Source organism: Podarcis liolepis, assembly GCF_965112155.1.
Source record: "Podarcis liolepis genome assembly, chromosome: 4".
Classification (NCBI taxonomy): Eukaryota; Metazoa; Chordata; class Lepidosauria; order Squamata; family Lacertidae; genus Podarcis; species Podarcis liolepis.
The window spans coordinates 73,605,112-73,630,048 of record NC_139558.1 but is presented as its reverse complement, the minus strand read 5'-3'; the positions used below and the strand labels follow the sequence as shown (position 1 = coordinate 73,630,048).

The 24,937-nt window shown below is 51.1% G+C and overlaps 1 protein-coding gene across 2 annotated transcripts; it reads left to right on the top strand.

The window, feature by feature from the left end:
* Nucleotides 1–1,533: 1,533 nt before the first annotated feature.
* Nucleotides 1,534–21,165, top strand: GPR161 (G protein-coupled receptor 161). Of its 2 annotated transcripts, none has more exons than XM_083500789.1 (6): nucleotides 1,534–1,693; nucleotides 15,559–15,970; nucleotides 17,309–18,033; nucleotides 18,497–18,601; nucleotides 18,849–18,968; nucleotides 20,611–21,165. In XM_083500789.1, the coding sequence occupies exons 2-6, from the start codon at nucleotides 15,603–15,605 to the stop codon at nucleotides 20,856–20,858; spliced, it is 1,566 nt and encodes a 521-aa protein (XP_083356915.1). In that variant the 5' UTR covers nucleotides 1,534–1,693; nucleotides 15,559–15,602; the 3' UTR covers nucleotides 20,859–21,165. The 2 variants fall into 2 exon arrangements, with proteins under 2 accessions (XP_083356915.1, XP_083356916.1); XM_083500790.1 differs by having other exon boundaries at nucleotides 1,567–1,693; nucleotides 17,309–17,355.
* The last annotated feature ends 3,772 nt before the right edge of the window (nucleotides 21,166–24,937 follow it).

Below are 24,937 nucleotides of genomic sequence, written 5' to 3'. Positions count from 1 at the left end.
TCAATGGCCAGCAAATGGAAAACTTGTTCATCTCTCTCCATTGATTATTGGTTTGGTATAGTCCGGGATATAGCTCTCTCTGAGCATCTTACATATCAAAGAAAAGTACGGTAACTAGGGGAGAATCTAAATCGGATCATTTTTATGCTATTTGGTCAATTTTTTATATATATACATCAATACAACAGAGATGGAACATAGATAATGGTTCAATTAAGTTTGTAGAGAGACTATGTTCTAGAAGAATAGGATTAAGTGATTTCTCAATCCCTTGTATTGTGATTATAAAAGATGCATCGCATGCATTAATGTAGGGAATTGTTTTACCTTTCTCTTATCCATTGTAGTTTTCCTTATTCTCCCCTTGCTGATATAGAACTTTGATGTTGTTTTTATTTTGTCTTTATTTTAAAAATTAATAAAGTTTCTCTCTCTAAAAAGCTTTGTGAAATAGGTAAAGGAAGAGATTTTGCCCAGTGAGCTTCATGCCCGAGCTGAGCTTTGCTTCCAGATCTTTCCAATCCTAGCCAGACACATCCATACCAGACATATCCATACCAGACATTTAAAGCATATTTACACTGCTGTCATGGCTTCCCGTAAAGTATCCTGGGAACTGTAGTTTGTTAATGGCACTGGGAATTGTGAAGAGTAAATTACAGTTCCCAGGATTCTTTGGAGGAAGCCAGTGTTGCCACTACTCCACACTGGCTCTCAGCTTAATTCATTTTGGATCAGTCAGATGAATTTAGCCCAGGCGTGGGCAACTTGAATCCCTCAGGAGTCATCTTCCAGAGGTGGGCAGGCCTGGAACCAAAACTGGGTGGAACAACTTCTTTTCTTCCACCGGCTTCTCCTTTCCTCTTTGCCACCAACATTCTGAAATTACTCCAAGGGCTGCATGAAATTAAGCAGGTTCCTTAACTCTGCTTTAGTTTGATGGACTAGGACGCAAACTGTTGGAAAACCTGCTGAATTCTGTAACTTAATTGAAGGTGCTTTGTGTCATTGAAGGAAAGCCCTTTTTGCAGTTAGCTTTGTGTGCTGTTCTGATCTTGCCCTAAAATACTGTGGATTCCATCCCTTTCCCACAAATACTCCTTTCTCTTCCTATCTCTCTCCGTGTTGAGTTTTGAGTCTGGTGCACAGCAAAATGGAGGGGAGAGAGAAAGTTTATGGAGTGTGAAAGACAGGAATCCTGAGGGTGGAGGGGAGAACAGCTATATAATATAAACTGTTTAATACTGGCGGTGAACCAGAGTACTGCTTAGGAACATCTCCCAGCTGCTGGTTTTCGAGTAAACCGACTGGTCTCTAAAAGGCAAGGCAGCACTTTTGCCCAGGGCGAGCCTCGGCGTCGTTTCCTCACGTTGCACGGCGCTGACTCGCAGGCAAGCGCGGAGCCGTGGCTCTCTTTCCCCTCGCGAGCGCGAAAGATCAAGAGGCGATACGAAAAGAGGGGCAGCAAACTGGGGAAGGACAAAGGAGGGGAGGAGCGGGTGGGGGAATGGGAGGAGCGAAACGGGGACTGGCGGGATGGGGAAGACTAGCTGGGAGGATGGACGGGGAGGAAAGGGGGTCGGGCGCATTTTCTGGGAGTCTGGCGGCGGCGGCTGTGGGGGGTCCTGGGCGCGGTAACCTGACTCCGCTGGCCCTGGACGGTCGAGCAGGAGGAGATCGGCCGGGTCTGACGGTGAGTGGGTCTCTCTTCCCCGCGCCCCAGCCCGGGATGAAGGGAAGGTGCGCGCAAGGGCGAGAGCGCGCGCGCGCAATGGAGGGGCCATTGTGTACGAGACCGAGGTCCCGGCTGGCCGCCTCTTCGGAGAGGGACCCTCGGGCCCCCGGGCGGGCTCTGGGCGGCCCCCGAACTGGCGGGGCCTCCGCGGATGCGGAACAGAACCGGCTTTGTCTCTCCCCGCGGCTGGCAAGGCGGGCGAGGGAGGGAGGCGCGCGAAGAGCCCCGCCGCCACGGCCCCTTCCACGCCTCCACGGGTGGCAGCTCCAGAGAAAAAGGGCTGGGCTCCAAAGACGGTTGCACGGAGCAAAAATGAAAAAAGCCCGGCTGAGTGCGGGCAGCTCCGGGGACTGGGGCAATACAAGGCGGAAAGACGGCTGGGAAGAAGCGGAGGGCTTCGTCCACTTCTCAGGGTGGCGTGTCGAGAGCATCCAGGGAGTGGGGGACTCGGAACCGACGGCCTCCTCTGCGTTTGGGTTGCTTTCGACGGGTGACGAGGGATCCCCAGATCTCACACCCAAAAGCGAATGAGATGGGGAAGCTTCGTTGCCCGAATCCGTCGTTTGATGCATGCAACTCTAGGCCTGCTTAAGATCACAGACGGCTTCCATTGATTCACACACACACAATTGTGCGAGAAGCGAGTTGCTGCCTCGTGGTGGAACCCCGTGTAGCTAGCAAACGTGTGAATGAAGCAATGCACTTGGGGAAAGAATCCTAGACTGGTAGAGTTGGGCGGGGCTCTGAGGAGCATCAACCTCCTGCAATGTAGGAATCACAACTTGATCATCCATGGCAGATGGCCATCCAACCTCTGCTTTAAAACCTCCAAAGAAGGAGAGTTCACCACGTCCCATGGGAGTCTGTTCCACTGCCCAACAGTTCTTACTTTCAGAAAGTTATTCCTGATGGTTACTCAGAATCTCTTTTCTTGTAACTTGAATCCATTGGTTCAGGTCCTGCCCTCCAGAGCAGGAGAAAACAAGCTTGCTCCATCTTCCATGTGACAGACAGCCTTTTAGATATTTGAAGATAAGGCTCACATGACTGGTCTTGCCTATATGGTTCATAGCAAGGGCAGCCAATGTGGTGCCCTCCAGCTGTTCCGGACTACAACTCCCATCGTCCCTGACCATTGGCTACAACATCTGGAGAGCACCACATCAGCTAGTTACCCGTTTTATAGTACTGTATTACATTTCTGCACACGAACAGGACTGCACCACAAGAAAGAGGGAACCAATTGTTCTGGTTTTTTGTGGATGAAAAGAGCTGATATACAGTGTAGGATTTCTGATCTGTATTAGTAGGCCCCTTTTTGAACTGTGGTATTACATGTTCTGCATTAATTAATAGATCCAGATCAAAAGGGCAAAGGTTGCATTTGTGTCCCTGCATGAAAAACTGCTGTAGTGTACATGCAAAACTAATGTTGAGCACTTAAAATCCCATTGATTTCAATGTGAGAATTAAGCAAGTGATTAATTTCCCCCAGTTGATGTCACCGGATCTTAGAAAGTGCTTGCATTTGACTAGAATCATACCTCTGAGTGACAGACCTTTGGGCAGCTTGCTCAGGGTACCAGTGGTAACCAATGGAGGGAGTAGGCTGGTCCTTTCTAAATGTATGAAAATGCTTTGAGTCTCCTGATGAGTAAGAATTGCTACTGCCCTACATGTGTAAAATCTTTCGGAATTCTTGAGCACACTATTGCTCATTCAACAGAGAAAGGTACTGCAGATTGTGGGCAGAAATCCCTGCTTCCATTTAAAAGCTAGAACAGGGAGATATTCCTATCACTAGCTATCTACTTGTGTGGAATGGTGTTATGTAGTGTAGTTTCACCCTGGGCCAACAGGGGGATACTGTATATAGTTTTCACTCAGGTCTGTAGATAGTTTTCACTCAGGTCCGCGGCAGTTATTTTAGGCGGGAACTCTGGGCTGTTGTGGTTACAATGTTGACAGCCGGCTGCCTATAAATACAGGCCGGCTGAGCTGTTCGCAGTCAGTTCTATTCCAGCTTACCAGAATAAAGAGCTACTTGAAGAAATCGCTGTGCCGGCTGCTATGTCAACCCACGACTTAACACTGGCAACGAGGATGGGATAGATGGACATCAGAGCACAGCCAGATGCGGCCAGCCTCTGAACTGAGCTGAATCACAGAGCGAAATCACTGAGCGAAATCACTGGGCAGAACCAATTCAGAGCTGACTGTTCTGGCTAGAGCACTGTGTTCCATCCATCGCCCTTCACGCCGGCATCGGAATCATGGCTTCACTTGTGCCTCTACCGCCGTTTGCGCCAGCCTCTGAATCATGGGACTCCTACCCCGCTCGGTTCGACTGCTACCTCCAAGCCAACGAGCTGACAGCAGTATCAAAGGATCGGAAGCGGGGCCTATTCCTCAGCCTCTGTGGGCCTGAGGTGTTTGAGACGGCCCGAGCGTTGGTTGCGCCTGAAGCAGTCCAGGCAACACCATGGGACACGATCCAAGAGAAGCTCCGCAACCACTACGCACCAAAGCCGTCCAAGATTGCTGCCCGCCATGCGTTCTACCACCGGAACCAGGCAGAGGGGGAGTCAATCAACAACTACACCACCGCCCTGCGACAGGCTGCAATGCACTGTGAGTTCCGAGACTTAGACGATGCCCTGATGGATCGAATCGTCTGCGGGGTCCGGGACATCCATCTGCAACGGCGTCTCCTAGCCAAGCCAGACCTCACGCTACAGAAAGCCATTGAGGAGGCTGTGGCCTCAGAAGCTGCTGAACGCTCCGCCCAGGAGATCCGCAAGTCCAGCAGCCCGCGTCTTGCTAGGGAGCCAGTTCCGGTGCATCATGAAGAGGCCAGCAGTGAGGAGGCATCCTCCAGTGAAGACGATGACGTGCACCAGACAAAGCGGGAGCGCAGGAAGTTCCAACAGAAGTCCAAGGGCCAACCGGAATGTGCTGGCTGCGGAGGCAACCATTCCCGTGCCAAGTGTCGATTCAGAGACGCCATCTGTAGGAAGTGTTCCAGAAGGGGCCACATCGCTAAGGTCTGCCGATCGGCTCCGTCTGACACCCCCCCTTCATCGACTCGCAAGTCCAAGTCTTCACTCCAGTCTGCCAAGGAAAGTTGTTTCGCTCTCACCAACTGCCGCTGCCCGTCTGGAACCACGATTGGCCAAACCGACTCGCCTACGCGACGCAAGCTGAACGTCACGGTGCTCATTGAAGGAGCTCCATGTGACATGGAGATCGACACCGGGTCTGCCCTGTCCATCGTGTCATGGAGCACCATCAAAAGACTGGTACCCAGAGTGTCCAAAAGGCAACTCGACTCTCACCGCGTACACCTGAGAGACTACCAGGGAAACGACATTCCCGTGGTAGGCGTTGGCCGGTTCCGGATCGCCTTCAAGGATTTTTCGGGCCTGCTCCGGTTGGTGGTGGTCGAAGGTCAGCGGCCAAGCCTCCTAGGGCTAGACTGGTTCGATGCCCTCGGCCTGGAAGTCACCGGCATCAACTGCATCTCTAACGCAGAGACTGAGGGTCTGGTCAAAGACTTTGCCGAGGTTTTTGACGGCACCTTGGGCCAATATACAGGTACGCCCATCTCCTTTAGCCTTGATCCACAAGTCGCCCCCATCAAGCTAAAGCCACGCCGGGTTCCCTTTGCTCTCAAGGCTAAGGTGGACGAACAACTGGACAAACTGATCGCCCAAGGAGTTTTGGAGCCGGTTGACCACGCAAAGTGGGAAACCCCCATCGTCACGCCTGTCAAGCCAGATGGGTCGGTGAGAATCTGCGCTGACTACAAGTGCACGATCAACAAGGCACTTCAGCAGCACGCTTATCCGGTTCCTGTTGTCCAACACCTGCTGCATTCCCTGGGTGAGGGTAAGGTCTTCGCTAAGCTGGACCTTGCCCAAGCCTATCAACAACTGCCAGTCGATGATGCCACTGCTGAAGCCCAGACGATCGTCACCCACCGGGGGGCATTCCGTTGCCGCCGGTTGCAGTTCGGGGTGAGTGTGGCTCCTGGCATCTTCCAAAGCCTTATGGAGCGTCTCCTGCAAGGGCTTCCGGGCGTGGTACCATATTTTGATGACGTCTTGGTGTCTGCAGACTCACACCAGCAGCTGTTCGAGCGCCTCCGTGCCGTGCTGACCAGGTTCCAGGAGGCCGGGCTCAAGGTAAAGAGGGAGAAGTGCCAGATCGCCGTTCCACAGGTAGAGTTCCTGGGCTATCTTATCGATGCCTCCGGTCTTCATCCAACCACATCCAAGATCCGCGCTATCCAGCAGGCCCCCACCCCAAAGAACAAAACGGAGTTGCAGGCATTCCTGGGGCTGCTGAACTTTTATAACATGTTCCTGCCCCACAAAGCCACAGTGGCTGAGCCTCTTCACCGACTCCTTAGCACTAAGACGCCTTGGGCCTGGGGTCATCGGGAGACGGTGGCCTTCAACGCGGTCAAGGCTCTCCTTTCTTCAGACAGTGTGCTGGTACAGTACAGTGAATCCAGGCCGCTGGTCCTTGCCTGCGACGCCTCACCTTTTGGCATCGGTGCTGTCCTTAGTCACCGTTTTCCAGATGGAAGAGAAGCACCGCTCGCCTACTTTTCCAGGACACTATCTCCGACGGAACGGAATTACAGCCAGCTCGACAAGGAGGCATTGGCACTTGTGGCTGGAGTGAAGAGGTTCCATGAATACCTCTATGGCAGGACTTTTGACCTCATCACTGACCACAAGCCACTCCTGGTCCTCCTCGCCGGTGATCGTCCAACTCCACCGGTCCTCTCACCACGCATGCTGCGATGGACTGTTTTCCTGGCTGCCTACCACTACCGGCTCATCCATCGCCCGGGGAAATCGATGGGCCATGCCGACGCCCTCAGCCGTTGCCCTCTTCCAGCATTTGTGGAAGACCCGGCTCCAGCTTCATCGCTCCTTCTGATTGAGGATCTTCCGGCAGCGCCTGTATCGGCTGCCACTGTGGCCTCCGCATCTGCCCAGGATCGCACCATCAGCCGGGTGCTCAACTGGGTGTGGAGGGGGTGGCCACAAGGGCCTTTTGCATCGGAGTTCCAGCCCTTCGCAACCAGACAACATGAACTCTCAGCTCATCGTGGCTGCCTGCTCTGGGGAGACCGCGTCGTGATTCCCCAGGGACTCCGTCAGCGCGTCCTGGAGGCTCTGCACGTTGGCCACCCGGGAATTGTCAAAATGAAGGCATTGGCTCGGTGTTACGTCTGGTGGCCTAATATGGACGATGCCATCACTGCCTGGGTGTCCGCCTGTCAAGCGTGCCAGGAGTCGAGGCCTGCACCACCGGCAGCTAAGGGACACACCTGGGAGACGCCAAAGACACCCTGGTCGAGGGTGCATATCGATCTGGCTGGCCCCTTTCACGGCCGGACCTTTATGGTAGTGGTGGACGCCTATTCCAAATGGCTGGAGGTCGCCCTGATGCCCTCCACCACTACCGAAGCTGTCATCCGGGTGCTGCGAGGCCTGTTTGCAACGCATGGGTGTCCTGATGTCCTTGTCTCTGACAACGGACCGCAGTTCACGTCAGGCACGTTTGAGCGGTATCTTTTGGGACTGGGCATCCGCCATGCCCTAACGGCACCCTTTCATCCATCCAGCAACGGGCAAGCGGAAAGAATGGTGCGCTCGACAAAAGAGGCACTGGCGCGCCTGGACCGGGGAGACTGGCATGAGCGGGTCACCGAATACTTGTTCGTGCAACACATCACCCCTCATGCGGCCACAGGGAGGAGTCCTGCTGAACTGCTTATGGGCCGCCGCCTCAGGTCACCGCTCGACCGGCTACACCCAGACTTTGCCGTGGCTGAACCCCCAGGCTGTGCCAACGCACCACGGTCATTTGTCCCAGGAAACCAGGTCTTTGCCCGGAACTATGTGGGGGACATCCCTTGGGTGCCAGCCACAGTAGTGGGAGTCACTGGATGTGATGGCCTGGGATTCCGATTCGGAGGATGAAACAGAGGAATCCCAGCCTGCACAGGAGTCCCCGCCTCCAGGGCCGGCTGAACTGGGGCAAGGCCTAGATGCTGAAGAGCCTGCACCTGTGGCAGTGCATCAGGAGCTGGCCCCAGGTGAAGCCCTTCTGGCCCCAGAGAGGCTTGACGACTCAGTGGCCACAGGTGAGCCTCCTCCAGGGCCCAGTAACCCTTCGGCCTCTCCTGATCTGCAGAGGCTTAGAGCAGAGAGGCGAAGGGAACTGGTTGCCCCCAGGAGGAGTGCTCGCCTTAAGGCCAGAGGAGGCGGGGCTCCTGGGGGCCAGGACCGCCCCTGGCCTTAGAAGAGGATAAAAGCCCAGTCAGCCCGGCCCCAGGTTGCGGGAGCAACGTCGTTGTTGGCTTCGGACCTTCCTGTGTTCCTGATCCCTGCTCGGCCTCCAGTTCCTGACTATCCGGTACTCCTGTTCCCTGCTCGGCCTCCTGTTCCCGTCCATCCGGTGTTCCTGTTCCCTGCACAGCCTCCTGTTCCAGCGTTCCTGTTCCCCGCCCGGCTCTCTGCCTCGGACCTTGCTCCTCTTCGTGTGGACTCTGCTACACCCAAGGTACCTTACCCCCGGGACCAGCACAGTTTGCTCCCGCCACACCCGCACTCCCCCTTCGTAGGGGTGCGTTCGGGAAGAGCCAGAGGCCATGGCTGAACAGGCGGCTGCACTGGTGGCTTTGGCCCAGGAGAACCAGGCCTTGACTCACACCGTGCAGCAGCTCAGCGACGCGGTTGTGGCACTTCAGCAACGCTTGGAAGCCCTACCGGCTCCTGGGGCCGACGCCCCGGCTCCGGGCAAGTACCCAGTGGCTTTGCCTGAGAAATTTGATGGAGCCCCGGCCAGCTTTCCCATGTTCCTGGCCCAGGCCAAGCTGTATATTCAGGGGCGAGCCCGGAACTTTCCTGACGACCGCACCAAGGTGCACTTTTTGATTAGTTTGTTAAAGGACCAGGCGGCCAAGTGGGCGTTGCCGCTACTCAGGCAAGACTCCCCCTTGCTGGCAGACTATACGGGGTTTTGCAATCGTTTGGAGGCCGCGTTCGGCAACCCCCAGAAAGAGAGTCAAGCCAACCGGGCGATTCGGCATTTGAAACAGGGCAAGTCCACGGTGGCCACATATACCACGGAGTTTCGGCTGTTGGCACAGGACTTGACCTGGAATGACTCGGCACTGCGGGACCAGTATCTCGAAGGGCTTTCGGACGAGGTACTGGACCAGTTGGCCACAATGGAACGCCCCACCACGCTGGACACTCTCATTCAACGGAGTCTACAAATAGACGACCGGTTGGAGGATCGTCGTCAGGCCCGGGGTCGCCGACACTTCCAGTTCACGGCACCAGCTTTTTCCGGCAGCCCCACGGTCACAACTGATTTAACGGAGGAGCCTATGCAGCTCGGGGCAGTGCGGCCACGCCTTTCCCCCGCAGAGAAGGCGCGGCGTCGGGAGGGAAATCTCTGTCTTTACTGTGGCGGAAGTGGACACTTCGCTCGGTCCTGCCCTGAGAAACGCCAGCCGCAGGGAAACCGCCAACCCCAGTAGCTGATGGCCCTAGCTACCGGGGGTCCCAAACCGTACAGAATGGGCCCGCACCAATGGACTTGCAACATCTTATGGTTTCGGTACGTTTATACCCTCCAGGTGGGCCCTGGATCCTCACCCATGCTTTGGTAGATTCAGGGGCAACCCGCTCCTATATGGACGCTGCTTTTGCCGCCCATCATCAGGTGCCACTTCGGAACAAGCCAGTACCGGTCCAGGTGGAAGCGATTGACGGACGACTTCTGCGTTCAGGTGCCGTTACTCAGGAGACCCAGCCCCTGGTCCTGTGTCTCCAGCAGCACCGGGAGTTGCGAACTTTGGACATTGCCTCTATGCCCCGCTTCCCCCTGGTGCTCGGGATGGACTGGCTGGAAGCCCACAACGTTCAGATTGACTGGGTCAAACGGACCGTGCACTTCCCAGACCCATGTTCCCATGCTCAATCCGGAACGCTGGCGGCCGCGCCCTCAGAGGAGGCAGCACCCACGCTCCCAGCCGTGTACCAGGACTACCAGGACGTGTTCGAGGAACGGGGGGCAGACCAGCTGCCGCCGCATCGGCCTTTTGACTGCGGCATAGACCTCCAACCCGGAGCGCCTTTACCAGTGAGTCGTTTATATTCCCTAACAGAGCCAGAGCGCGAGGCTTTGCAGGACTTCTTGCGCAAGAACCTGGAGCGTGGGTTCATTAGGCCTTCCACCTCGCCTACCGCGGCACCAGTGCTTTTCGTTAAGAAGAAATGTGGGGAACTCCGCCCTTGCCATGATTACCGAGCCCTGAACAAAATTACCGTCCCAGACCGGTATCCCTTGCCCCTTATCTCGGAGCTGCTGGAGCGGGTACAAGGGGCACAGGTGTTCACCAAGCTGGACCTCCGGGGGGCCTACAACTTGATTCGGATCCGAGCCGGGGATGAGTGGAAGACAGCGTTTGGGACCCGGTACGGGCAGTTCGAATATTTGGTTATGCCTTTCGGTTTGTGCAACGCGCCTGCTGTGTTTCAACGCTACATCAACCACGTGTTTCAGGACTTGTTAGACAAGTACGTGGTGGTGTATTTGGATGACATACTGATTTACTCCCGTGACCCGGCTCGCCATGAGGGACATGTCCGGACCGTGCTGCAGCGCTTGCGTGAGCACCGTTTGTACGCAAAGCTCAGCAAGTGCGAGTTCCATCAGCGGACTGTGGACTTCCTTGGTCACCGGCTCTCTCCAGATGGGGTGCAAATGGACCCGGGGAAGGTGACAGCGGTGCAAGAATGGGCGGCACCCCGGAACCGCAAGGACCTACAGCGTTTCCTGGGGTTCGCCAATTACTACCGGACCTTCATCGCTGATTATGCTCATCGCACCACCCCGTTGACCCGGCTACTGCGCCCAAAGACGCCGTTTTCCTGGGACAAGGAGGCAGAGGAGGCGTTTCAGGGGTTGAAGGCCTGTTTCCAGAGGGCACCAATCTTACAACATCCTGACCCCACTCGACCCTTTGTGGTGGAGACCGACGCTTCCAGTACGGCTCTCGGTGCCGTCTTGTCTCAACAGATTGGTCCTGAAGCGCCACTCTTACCCTGTGCCTTCTATTCCCGCCAGCTCCTACCAGCGGAGCGTAACTATACTGTGTGGGAGCGGGAACTACTGGCCATCAAGGTAGCCTTTGAGGTCTGGCGCCACCATCTTGAGGGGGCACGACATCCGGTGGAGGTGAGAACCGACCACCGGAACCTGGAGTACCTCCAGACCACCCGCAAGCTGAACCAAAGACAGATCCGGTGGGCGTTGTTCTTTTCCCGGTTCCAGTTCCGGATCCGCTACATCCCTAGCTCTCAGAATCAGAAGGCGGATGCCCTGTCCCGGAAGCCTGAAGACAACACAGACACGGTACAGCAAGCAGAACCCACCACAATCCTACCTCCGGCTGCATTCCTGGCCACCCAGGAGGCGCAGCCACTGCAGGTTCGGGTGCGGGAACAGCAGCGGGTCGACGCTTGGGCCCAGGAACGACTCCGGGAGCTGGCTGAAGGGTCCAGCCCACAGTATCCGGGGCTGGTCCTGCATCAGGGCCTTCTGCTGCACCACGGTCGTCTGTACATCCCGCCAGGGCCACTACGGCTGGAGGTTCTCCGGATGGCCCATGATGCCCCAGCAGCGGGGCACTTTGGACGGTATCGGACCACCCACCTGGTCAGTCGGGAGTTTTGGTGGCCCCGCCTGAAGGCTGACGTGGCTCGCTACGTTGCTGGTTGTGATGTCTGCCGGCGCGCCAAGGGACCTACCGGGCGACCCCCCGGCCTACTTCAGCCATTGCCAGTTCCACCGCGCCCTTGGCACACGGTTTCGTTGGACTTTGTAGTGGACTTACCCTCGTCTCGTGGCTGTACCTGCCTTCTGGTTTTCTCCGACCATTTCACCAAGATGGTGCACTGCGCTCCCTGTCCATCTGTACCCACAGCCAAGGAAACTGCTCAGCTGTACCTTCAGCATGTCTTCCGCCTGCATGGCCTACCTGAGCGCGTGGTGTCCGACCGGGGCGTTCAGTTCACATCCCGGTTCTGGCGAGCACTACACCAGACCCTCGGGACGGAGGTCTGCCTCTCGTCAGCCTACCACCCACAGACTGATGGCCAGACGGAACGGGCGAACGCGGTGCTGGAGCAGTACCTCCGGTGTTACTGCAGCTACCAGCAGGATGACTGGGTCGACCACCTGGCATTGGCGGAGTTCGCCTACAATAACGCGGTGAATGCGTCCACCCAGCAGACCCCGTTCCAGGCCAGTTATGGTTATCATCCACGGCTGTTTCCAGAGGTGCTGCCGACATCCGCGGTCCCGGCGGTGACAGAGTGGCTTCAAGAGCTCCAGTCCCAGCAAAAGCTTTTGGTGGAGCAACTGCACCAGGCCAAGGAAGCGTACAAAGCCCAGGCCGACCGCCACCGCCAGGTGGGGCCGGAACTTCGCGTCGGTGACCTGGTTTGGCTCTCCACTCGCCACCTCCACCCCTCTCGACCTTCGCGGAAGTTGGACGCCCGCTTCACCGGCCCGTTCCCTATCGTAGACCAAGTCTCTCCTGTGGCATTTCGTCTCCGGTTGCCCGCAACCCTGAAGGTTCACCCGGTCTTCCACAGGTCCCTTTTGAGTCCGGTGGCCCCACCCGACGAGTTCCACCCGAACCGTCCCCGACCGCAGCCAGTGTTGGTTCGGGGAGAGCCTGAGTACGAGGTGGAACGCATCCTGGACTCCCGATACCGCAGGGGAAAGCTGCAGTATCTCATTGACTGGAAGGGGTATGGACCGGAGGACCGTTCCTGGGAACCGGCGGCCAACGTCCACGCACCTGCCTGCCTCCGAGAGTTCCATACGACGTACCCCGGCAAGCCGGGTCCGGACCCTCGGTTGAGGGGGGGGCCTGGGAGGGGGGATGGTGTGATGGCCTGGGACTCCGATTCGGAGGATGAAACAGAGGAATCCCAGCCTGCACAGGAGTCCCCGCCTCCAGGGCCGGCTGAACTGGGGCAAGGCCTAGATGCTGAAGAGCCTGCACCTGTGGCAGTGCATCAGGAGCTGGCCCCAGGTGAAGCCCTTCTGGCCCCAGAGAGGCTTGACGACTCAGTGGCCACAGGTGAGCCTCCTCCAGGGCCCAGTAACCCTTCGGCCTCTCCTGATCTGCAGAGGCTTAGAGCAGAGAGGCGAAGGGAACTGGTTGCCCCCAGGAGGAGTGCTCGCCTTAAGGCCAGAGGAGGCGGGGCTCCTGGGGGCCAGGACCGCCCCTGGCCTTAGAAGAGGATAAAAGCCCAGTCAGCCCGGCCCCAGGTTGCGGGAGCAACGTCGTTGTTGGCTTCGGACCTTCCTGTGTTCCTGATCCCTGCTCGGCCTCCAGTTCCTGACTATCCGGTACTCCTGTTCCCTGCTCGGCCTCCTGTTCCCGTCCATCCGGTGTTCCTGTTCCCTGCACAGCCTCCTGTTCCAGCGTTCCTGTTCCCCGCCCGGCTCTCTGCCTCGGACCTTGCTCCTCTTCGTGTGGACTCTGCTACACCCAAGGTACCTTACCCCCGGGACCAGCACACTGGACCTCGCTCGTACCAGGTGGCACTCGAAGACGGACGCTTGTGGCGACGGCACATAGACCAGCTTAGGCGCAGGGTTGGGGACTTGGACACTACCGAGGTGCCCCCAACTGCGCTTGCGGCTCCAGAAGAGACACGTACAGATGGCGAGGCCCCACCTACACCTCTCTCGCAAACTGCCAGCGTGGAGCCGAACCAAGCCGTTTCAGAACAGACTCAGACCACTCCACTTGCGGAGGCTCCACCCACAGCAGCGGATCCAGGGGAGTTGGTTCCAACGCCACCTAGGGTCGCACCACAGCCTCAGCGAGAACTGTGTGGCCCTCCGGACTTGGCTACCAGTCCCCGGCGGTCTGGCAGAGTTTCCAAGCGCCCAACTTATTTAAAGGACTATGTTGTTGGACAGGTATCACTGTTGGTCTAAGTATGGGAAATGTAACCGATATGCTTTTGTGCTTAATGGAACCATTACGCGTAGTGCTGTATATAAGGAAACCATTACGATTGTAACTAACGCCTTATCTCGGTGGGGAGGGGTGTTATGTAGTGTAGTTTCACCCTGGGCCAACAGGGGGATACTGTATATAGTTTTCACTCAGGTCTGTAGATAGTTTTCACTCAGGTCCGCGGCAGTTATTTTAGGCGGGAACTCTGGGCTGTTGTGGTTACAATGTTGACAGCCGGCTGCCTATAAATACAGGCCGGCTGAGCTGTTCGCAGTCAGTTCTATTCCAGCTTACCAGAATAAAGAGCTACTTGAAGAAATCGCTGTGCCGGCTGCTATGTCAACCCACGACTTAACAAATGCAATAAATGTTATGTACTTAACCCTGTTGTTGATTATTGTTATTACTCAAAGGACAGATTTAATTGGTGTAAAGGGAAATAGAGAATTATCTGTGTACCAAGCAATTAGATACACAATAGTCACTGTGAGACAGATCTGTTACCCATACAATGAACTCTTAACTCATTGCCGCCTCAATTTTGCTACTGCTACTATAGCTGGTTGAAATTCTTGAAATGTCAGGGAAATACTGAAAAAACATTGGAGGCTAACAGTGCAAGCCTAACCATGTCTGCTCGGAAGTAAGTGCCGTTGCATTCAATGGAGCTTACTCCCAGGTAAGTAGGGTTAGAATTGAAGTCCCATAAATTTCAATGTGAAGTGTGCTCAACGAATTTACTCTGGATCCAAATGGTGATGGGTGCCACTTTTCAGGAGATTATTAAAACAATAATGATCAATAAAACTTTATAATAAAACAGAAGAGGCTAATCTTGAAGAAGCTTTTCTCAATTGCAGGAGGGCAGTTACACCCCTTGGAACTGGGTGGTGGCAGCTCATCAAGCTGTTTCTGCCTCTTCTCCTTCACCTCAGGGCAATGTGGCTGTTTGTTTACACTGAGTTGTGCCTCCCAATTGAGACATCCCCCACTACCTACTGTATTGGCCCGAATATAAGCAGCACTCAAATATAAGCCACACCTTTAAAATTGTTGGGGGGAAAGGAAAATAGACAATACCCGAATATAAGCCGCACCCTTAAAATTGGAGGGGGAGGGGGATTCCGAAAGGCACCCACCCAATGAAGCACAATCACACAACGAGGAACACGCACGAGGCTTGCCCAGGGAGGGTGGGGGGGAATCAAAAGGGGGGGTCAAAAAGCACCCGTCCCAAACAAGCACACTCTCACCACTGAAGCCCATACGGTCGTCCGCTGCCTAATACAGTGACTGCTTTGCTGGTGGCCTTCCCCCTTCCTTACCACAGCTCAGGGGAGGCTTGGGAGTGGCAGGTGGGCTGCACACCATTCCCTTGCGCTCCTGGGCTGCTTCCTGGTGGGGGAGCCACGCTGCTTTGCTGGTGGCCTTCCCCCCCTTCCTCCTTCTTTCTGGTGGTTCGGGCAAAGCTTGGGAGCCACGGTTGGGACGGGCACCCTTGTCCCGCACCCCTGACGGCCCTCGTGGGCAGCTGTTTCAGCAGCGATATCGTAAGGTCACAAATATCAGCCACACTTTAACTTTTCACAGTCGGAATTTTGGGGGAAAGTGTGACTTACCTTTGGGCCAATATGGTATATATGCAGCATTCCTCAAGAGAATAGGACAGACACTGTGTGTGAAAAATCTGCCAGTAAGTCTCCACCTGCATTGGCAGAGAATATATATAGTATCTCTTCTTTTTCAGGTGTCCAGCATGTCCTGGCTGCTCCAACACAGGACGCTCCGACAATGAGCATCAACTCGCCTCTCAGCAACGAGAACGCCTCAGGGAACCTTACAGTGCTGGAAGACGGAGCTGGCCGAGTTACAGAGTCCATTGCTATTATTGTCATCACCATTTTCATTTGTTTAGGAAACCTGGTGATCGTCCTCACTCTTTACAAGAAGTCGTACCTCCTCACGCTGAGCAACAAGTTTGTTTTCAGCCTGACCTTGTCCAATTTCCTCCTCTCTGTGCTGGTGCTTCCTTTCGTCGTGACCAGCTCCATCCGGCGGGAATGGATCTTCGGAGTCGTTTGGTGCAACTTCTCTGCCCTGCTCTACATGCTGATCAGCTCGGCCAGTATGCTCACTCTCGGACTCATTGCAATCGACCGGTATGCTGTCATAGAATCATAGCATCACAGAGTCGGAAGGGACCCTGAGGACCATTCTAGTCCAACCCTCTGCAATGCAGGAATATGCAGCTGTCCCTTATGGGGATCAAACCTGCAACCTTGGTCTTATCAGCACCAGGCTGTAACCAACTGAGCTATCCAGCTGCTTTCATTACAGATGGGATGTAGGTGAACAGTAAAGACAAGCCAGAATACACCTGTGCAGAGAAGGAGACCTGGCTTAAAGTAATACAGGACAAGAGTGTCCTGACAGAAAATACTTTTGGGGGAGTCTACAAGTGCGGGTGGCACTGTGGGTTAAACCACAGAGCCTAGGACTTGCCGATCAGAAGGTCGGCGGTTTGAATCCCCGCGACGGGGTGAGCTCCAATTGCTCCTGCCAACCTAGCAGTTCAAAAGCACGTCAAAGTGCAAGTAGATAAATAGGTACTGCTCCAGCGGGAAGGTAAACGGCATTTCCGTGCGCTGCTCTGGTTCACCAGAAGCGGCTTAGTCATGCTGGCCACATGACCCGGAAGCTGTATGCTGGCTCCCTTGGCCAATAAAGTGAGATGAGTGCTTCAACCCCAGAGTTGGTCACGACTGGACCTAATGGTCAGGGGTCCCTTTACCTTTACCTTACAAGCATCAAAGAGTGATCAGACAGAACCATTCCTCTATGGGGCCTCCCAGAAGACATCTAGCTGGCCACTCTAGGAAACAGGATAAGAACATAAGAAGAATCCAGTTGGGTTGACCAATGGCTCATCTAATCCAGCATCTTGTTCTCTCAGCGGCCAGCCAGATTACAGTGGGAAGCCTGCAAGCAGCGTTTGAGTTGGACAGCAGCCTCCCCTGTACCTAATAATAAATAATAATAATAAATTTGTATTTATACCCCGCCCTTCCTGGTTCAGAAAACCGGGCTCAGGGCGGCTAACAACCAATTTAAAACACTTAATTGATGCAACAAAAAACAGCATAAAATACAGTATAAAACGTAAATAACAATGAATTCAGAATTCAAAAATCAGTTTAGTGTGCACTAAATTTAGTGTGCACATTCATGTAACATCATAAATGTCAGCTGGTGCTCCAGCATACCTAATTAAAAACTGCACCACAATGACAGATTTGTACAATTTATATTTTAGCATCATCACTTTGTGTGTGAGCTCCAAACCATGCAATAGCTGTATCTGTAGAAGCTGCCCCTTTGGTTGATTACTGGGGCGAGTTTCAAATAACCGAGAGCAAGTTTTTCAAAGAAAAGACTCATTTCCCCTTCTTACTGCAGGCTTTGTAAGGTTGCTGAATCCTCCTTTTATTTTCCCCCAGGTACTACGCTGTCCTGTACCCGATGGTTTACCCAATGAAGATTACAGGTAACAGAGCTGTTGTTGCCCTTCTGTACGTCTGGCTGCATTCCCTCATCGGGTGCCTTCCTCCGCTCTTTGGCTGGTCTTCGTTAGAGTTTGACCAGTTCAAATGGATGTGTGTGGCCGCGTGGCATAAAGAAGCAGGCTACACTGCCTTTTGGCAGATCTGGTGCGCGCTGCTGCCCTTCTTAGTCATGATGATTTGCTACGGATTCATATTCCGCGTGGCCAGGATTAAAGCGCGGAAGATTCACTGTGGCAGCGTGGTCATCGCAGAGGAAGACACCCAAAGGAATGGGAGGAAAAACTCCAGCACTTCAACATCCTCATCAGGCAGCCGAAGGAACGCTTTCCAAGGAGTCGTTTATTCTGCCAATCAATGCAAAGCTTTGATAACTATCTTGGTTGTGATTGGTGCTTTTGTAATCACATGGGGGCCTTATATGGTGGTTATTACATCCGAGGCGCTTTGGGGGAAAGACAGCATTTCTCCTGCTTTGGAGACACTGGCAACTTGGTTGTCTTTTACGAGTGCTATTTGCCACCCTTTGATTTATGGACTCTGGAATAAAACGGTACGCAAGGAGTTGCTGGGAATGTGCTTTGGAGACCGGTACTACAGAGAATCATTTGTTCAACGGCAAAGGACATCCAGATTATTTAGTATTTCTAATAGGATCACAGGTAATAAAGCATGGTGGTATGGCTTATGGTATGATTTCTCTAAATACCACTTTCTCACCCAAAGGCTTGTTGCCTTTTTATTATTTTTATGCTTGCCAGGTGATGTTGAAGAAATATTAGTAGTCTCTCAAATGTTTTAGTTAAGGTTACTTAAACATCGGTTGCTCATGTCGACAGGGAAACATTCAGATCCCACTACCACTGAAAGGGAGAGGAATAAATTCCCCGTCTTTGATTTCTCCTTTGGAGATGGTATTCCTATCATTTGGTGTTTAACTCTGGATTATGCAAACATACTTGTAGCAGCATTTTCATTAACTCTCAGTACAGATGCTGCAGTTTAGCTGTTGGCTAAGTCAAACAGCTGGATAATAAGCCGTGGGAGCTTCGGAAGATGCTTTTGTTAAATCTCCCTGCACTTCTCCAGGATGTAGTTTGCTAATGCTGAAGGTCTTTTTTGCAGATTTGGGACTCTCTCCACATCTCACAGCTCTCATGGCAGGTGAGAGGACTTTAGGACACAGCAGCAGCACTGGCGATACAGGATTCAGCTGCTCTCAGGATTCAGGTAACTCTTCCTTTTTTAAAATTTCACTTGCATTTCCCAAGATGTGAGAAACTATTATTATAAGAAACTGGTGGCACTTGCTGGTAACAGTGTTTAGCAATTCAAGGTGCTGGTCTTGATCTATATAGCCCTCCATGGCTTGGGACCGCTGTACCCAGCAGAATGCCTCCTCCCATATTTTTTTTGCACGTATTCATCATAGTAATTCTTCCATAAATTAACTGTACAAGCCATGGTCTTGTTTTAGGAACAGATGTCATGCTGCTTGAAGACTATAGTTCTGATGGAGTTCATCACCCACATTGCCTTTATCCCCATCGACGGAGGAGTTCTGTGACTTTTGAAGATGAAGTGGAACAAACTAAAGGTGTGCTGAGGCTGGGTATTTTAGTCCAAAGCAGACAGAAAACACTTAAAATATTACTGTGTACTATTCAAGTGTTAAAAACCAGACAGATCTCTGTCAAAATAGCTTACAGCTATGAGACATAAGGTGGAAGAAAAGAGATGTTGGATGAAGCACGATTTATTTACTACTTTTACCTTTCAGCAGGGACTCGGGTGGCGCTGTGGGTTAAACCACAGAGCCTAGGACTTGCCGATCAGAAGGTCGGTGGTTCGAATCCCTGCGACGGGGTGAGCTCCCGTTGCTTGGTCCCTGCTCCTGCCAACCTAGCAGTTCGAAAGCACAAAGTGCAAGTAGATAAATAGGTACTGCTCCTGCGGGAAGGTAAACGGTGTTTCCGTGCACTGCTCTGGTTTGCCAGAAGCGGCTTAATCATGCTGGTCACATGACCCGGAAGCCGTACAGCGGCTCCCTCGGCCAATAAAGCGAGATGAGTGCCACAACCCCAGAGTCGGCCACGACTGGACCTAATGGTCAGGGGTCCCTTTACCTTACCTTTTTACCTTTCAGCCAATACATAAGGTGTACAGTCAGTGCTTTTTTCCTGGGGGTAATCAACAGTACACAGTACTGACACATTTTTTCTAGAAGAAAAGCACTGTGTACAGTACTTGACTATATTCAGCTTGGAAGGTTTTGGTTCACCTGTGGTGTAGTGTGTCATCTGAACCAATGAACTATGGTTAGCACTAACTATGGCTAGTTTCAAACATGCCAACAAAACTCTAGTTACTGAAACCAGTTGGTTTAAAACTAACCATATTTAATATTAGCCATTGTTCCAGATCTAGATGACATGACAAACTGAGGTTAATCCAAGGTGGAAGCTTCCAAATTCCTCCAGGTAGTGAAGGAGCAGGGGAGGCTGGTAAGGAATGTGTGACTTCAGGCGGTGACTAAGCTTGATCAGGTTTCACTAAACCGTTCGCATCTTGCTAAGTTATACTTTAGCATGGCAGCTGTTCTTCACTAATGAAAGCTAAGGAATAGCATGCAAAAAGCCAAGGGGTGAAACATACAGTAAAGAAGGATAAAAACTACTTTAAAAACAGGGGACCCATATAGGGGAGCTATAGATTGTGGATAAGACACAGAAGACAATAAAATAAAATGGGACCTGAGTTAAGGAAATTGTTCAAGGGCAACTTACAGACCTGGTGCTGCAGGTATTGAATAAAATAATAACCTGTAATTTCTGTGCTACCGGTAAGACCAGGCATGGGCAGGTGTTTTGTTAGCTCATGGATAAAAACAATGATACAAGTATTTGTCCTGTTGTTATTATTACTGAAGTCAGTGTTTAATTCAGAACCATTTTTTCCCCCATTTAGATGACTTTTGCAAGCAGCCTCAATATCTGCTGCCAATACACTGTAGTTTAAGTTTACGGATAGATGTCTTTATTAAAATATCAGGCATTTGCTTTGCTTTGACTCTCCATTTGGTTAGCTTTAGAATTATTATGTTATTCCATGGTAGAATCCTGAAATTATCTATATTAATAGATCCACTGAAAAACTACTTTGTGTATGGAGTCTGCAAATAGTTCCTTGTGGGCAAGGCTTCCATATGTTCTTCTAAACTGTCTCTTTTCTCTGTTCAGAAGCAGCAAAGAACTCTGTTCTCCAGGTAAAAGCTGACGTTCATAAGTCTCTGGACAGTTACGCATCCAGCCTGGCCAAAGCTATTGAGGCAGACGTGAGGATCACCTTGTTTGGTGGAGACGCTTTACCTGGCTCTCTGTTTCCAGTGCGAACTGTGACAGGCGGCAACGCTGGTGCCCGGCATGGGGGCAGGACCCACGTTGGCCAAAGACTGCAGCTACAGAGCATTGAGGAAGGGAACACTTGAAATTTCTCCCAACAAGGAACAGACAGAACCACTAGGGACAATACAGGGCCTTTTGAAATGAAAGCAAAATGGCCTTCAGCGTTTTAGTCCAAGGACATCTAAAAAGAAAAAACCTGAAGTCTTGTCTTAACAGTATTAGAATTTGTGTGCATATGTCAAATATATGTGTTTTGCCCTTCAGGGTAGGGTTAAGGCCACCTTGTGCCTGACTGACTGCTCAGTTAGGAAACAGGTCAAAACGAAAAGGAAATAAGAAGTAGACAAGGGAGGCTACTCACAACATGAATGATAAGCTCTGCTTCTTGAAGTGATACAGGATTCCTTACAGGATCCTCTTCCTACTTGTTCTCTCTTTAATTCCACCCACTGACACTATCCCTTTGAGACAGCTCCTTTCCTCCCCCCACCCTGTGCTTTCATAAATGCAACATTTCATAATGCAACAAATTCATAAAATGCAATTTCCTTCACATGCTCCTGGAGAACAGTATAAAGAAACGCAACAGTTGCCTTAATAGATCAAGTGGAGTTTGTCATGTCTAGTGTTCGCCAATGGCTGAGAGATGGCATGATGTGGGGAAGGCAAGGAAACTGAAAAGGAAAACTTTCAGGCATCAAGGATTGGCTCCTTACCAGATTGGAAAGGAGATGAATAGGCTGCAATCCTAACCCCATTTGTCTGGGAATGAGCCCCACTGAATTCAGTATTTCTGAGTAGACATAAGTTAGGACGGCACTGTAAAGCAGGAGGTGTTTTATGGTTGGACTCATGCAGAAATGTGTGTCTAGTCTTACTTTAATGACTTGAGAAGTGCCATGTATGTGGTTTTAACTAATGCACACCAGTTTACATCCCATTGGTGGTGTTTGCAGGTAAGCTGTGAATCAGGTTTTCCTGATGTGAAACCAGCATAAAGTGAGTGTTTGAAAACTGGAATTCATCAAGTCATCCACAGCACAGTGCAACTCATACTCAGTCAAACTGAAACCTTTTCAGACACCTGCTTGAAAGCCTCTGTCCCTCTTTTCTTCTCTCTCCCCCCACCCCCGTACTTCTTTTTTGGGTTTCACAGAAAGGCTGGAATCTTGAGTCTGCTGAAACAATTGGGAGTTTTGCTATGCCAGAGCATAGCTATCAGTAATCAGGCTTTGACAAAAATTAGCAAATGGTTAGCTCAGAATGCTGGGTTTGCAGGGGCAGCTTTGAATTCAACAGCACGTACTGTATAACATACAGAAATAGTAGGTGCTGTTTACCTACTTGTGCCATATAGGGTTACTTAAATAATTATCATACAGTGGTCAAAACATATTTCAAGTGCCATGAATAAACCTCCAGACATACAGTATGTCCATAGCTACTAATTCTTTAAGGTTAGAAGGGAGAAATGAGACTCTTTTTAGTGGTGGTGCTGTAGCATCGTCTCCTGAAGACCACTTTTAATTTCCACTTCAGTTCTGCTTAAATCTGTGGGAACGTATTCCAAGTAAATATAGCTGGGATCACAGCCATGCAGGCTGGGGCTGATAGGTGCTGGAGTCCAACAATATCTGGAGGGCCACTGGTTCCCCATCCCTGCTAATAGCCTAGTGAATATGCTAACAATGCTTTTATGTGCATGGAAGAGTTGCTGAATTCCCCCTAAGTATTCCTCCTAGCACCACAGCAAAATGCTGCCCTGAAATACTCCCTTTCCTTTACAGGGGGTGTGGAGGATGTCATAAGGTGAGGCTTGTAAAACCTCTGGATGCGCTTTTAAATTTCATAAGGATATGTTTCCATTTGTATTACTCCGCTCAGTAATGTAAATCACTGTGTGACAAAAAGCACTTGCCAATCTTTGGTTAAACAAATGAATCTTTAGAGTAACAATTATTTTGATGGTAGAAGTCCAAGATTTTGCACAGACCTTTTCTCAAACCATCTACCCAAATGATGTTTACAACAGTTACAACTGTGCCAAGAGCTTTGAAATGTTTTAATATTCTGTTTATAACACCTGTTCTGCAATACTGAGCAGCTCTTAACAACTTTGGTAAATGTGTTCAAGCACTCCTGCTGCTAATAACCTTTCTACAGAACAGTGACATTTTTATACTTGCTTTCCCCCTTCCTTAACTGCAAATAGAAAATAATTACATATTTCAAATATTAAGGAATTCCCTCAGATGAATCACAGGTGGAGGCTACTGTGGCTAACATCTAAGGCTGCAGTCCTAAACACCTGGGAGTCTCATTGAACTTAAGAGTCTTTACTTCTAAGTAGATATACAGTGGTGCCCCGCAAGATGAATGCCTCGCAAGACGGAAAACTCGCTAGACGAAAGAGTTTTCCGTTTTGGAGGTGCTTCGCAAAACGAATTTCCTATGGGCTTGCTTCGCAAGTCTTGCGAGTTCCTGCTGGGTTTTTTCCCCTCCCCCCCTTTTTCGAAGCCGCTAAGCTTAGAATCAGCAGAATCCGATCAGCAGATAAGCCACTAATAGCGCTAATCCGCTAATCCGTCAATGGGCTTGCTTCGCAAGACGAAAAAACTGCTAGATGAAGAGAATCACAGAACGGATTCTTTTCGTCTTGCGAGGCACCACTGTACTGCAATAATAACATAAACACAATGTGAATTTTTTTGGGGGAAGATTATCCTAACTTTTCCTGCTGAAGACCTTGCATCTTGCAGGGCTGGCCCTAATTTTAAGCAGCGCAAGGCAGCAGATGCTGGGATAAGGGAGAGCAAAGATGTGGTAGGGACTCTGCTTCATACAAACCAATCTGTGCCCTCTAAGCTGCCTGGAGATTGGGTGGTCTAGTCAGCCTCTGTATTTGAACTGGGGTGGAGCTGGAGCAGGGAACCATCCTGCCTTTCACCTCAGGCAGCAGCATATCTTGGGCCAGCCCTGGCATCTTGCAATGTCTTCATGTCATTGTCACATCTGATGTGCCTTCAGGACACTGCTACCAGCTCCCTCAGACCCCAGGTAATTCTCAAGTCACATAGTGGCAATGGAAGCTTGTGCCCCAAATCAAGAAGCCAAAAGTATTTTCAAGAGACTGATATGGTTTCTCATGCCTGTATTTCAAAGAAAAAAAACTATTGGAAGTAATTGGGCCTATTAAACCAGCCTTGTTTCCGTAGTGGAGGAACAGATGGAGGAGTCAGATAGCTATGGTCAGCATTTGCTGTTTCATTGCAAATAACTTTGAAAGGGTGAATAGATAAATTTATGGAGGATAAGACTATAAATGTTTACTAATCCATGATGCCTATGTTATTTCTCACATCAGAGGTAGCATGCCTCTTGGTGCCTGTTGCTGGGGTTCACGACAGGGAGAGTGCTGTTGCACTTATGTCCTACTTGTGAGCTTCCTGTAGGCCTCTATCTGGTTGGTCACTGTGAGAACAGGATGCCGGATTAGATGGGCCTTTGCTTTGGTACAGCAGGTCTCTCTATTTCCTTATGGTACTCTTACTGAGAAGAAAAGTAAGTTAATGAAAGAATATTGTCATGCAGATTTTTGTCATTGTTGCATTCTCATTTTGTATTCCCTCCCCCAATTGTTAAAAAAGATACATGGTTTTCTATATGAATGCTTTGAAAAATTAAAAAAATGTATGAAGATAGTGATTTTCTATCCCAAGGAAAACTGTCAGGAAAATAAGGGATTTATTAGACATTTGCAAGGATCAACTCTTTCAACAAGGTGTGATTAGGTGGCACAAAAAAACCCACAGTAAATTTAACAATTTTCTACAAAGCTTTTCTTTCAAAATATTATAACAGAAGTTATAAGTAGGATTATGTAATGCCTGTATGTTATAGAACCTTTATGCCTTATACAACACAATTAACTGGTAATTTAATCTTTAGCCTATCAGCACATATTTTCTCTGGATTATTATTATTACTATTATTAATTACATGCATATCCCATCTTTCCTCACAGTAGCTCAAGGGTCGTGTACGTGGTTCCTTCTCCTCACTTTATCCTCACAACCCTGTGATGCATGTTAGGCTAAGAAACTGACTGGCCAAAGGTCACCAACTGAACATGGCTGAGCAATGACTTGAACCTAGGCTTCCT

Coding starts and splice junctions, on each gene's coding strand:
- GPR161 (XM_083500789.1), top strand. CDS start 15,603: ATGAGCATCAACTCGCCTCTCAGCAACGAGAACGCCTCAGGGAACCTT. Junction 18,034..18,496: donor TATTTCTAATAGGATCACAG/GTAATAAAGCAT, acceptor TCTTTTTTGCAG/ATTTGGGACTCTCTCCACAT. Junction 18,602..18,848: donor CAGCTGCTCTCAGGATTCAG/GTAACTCTTCCT, acceptor GTCTTGTTTTAG/GAACAGATGTCATGCTGCTT.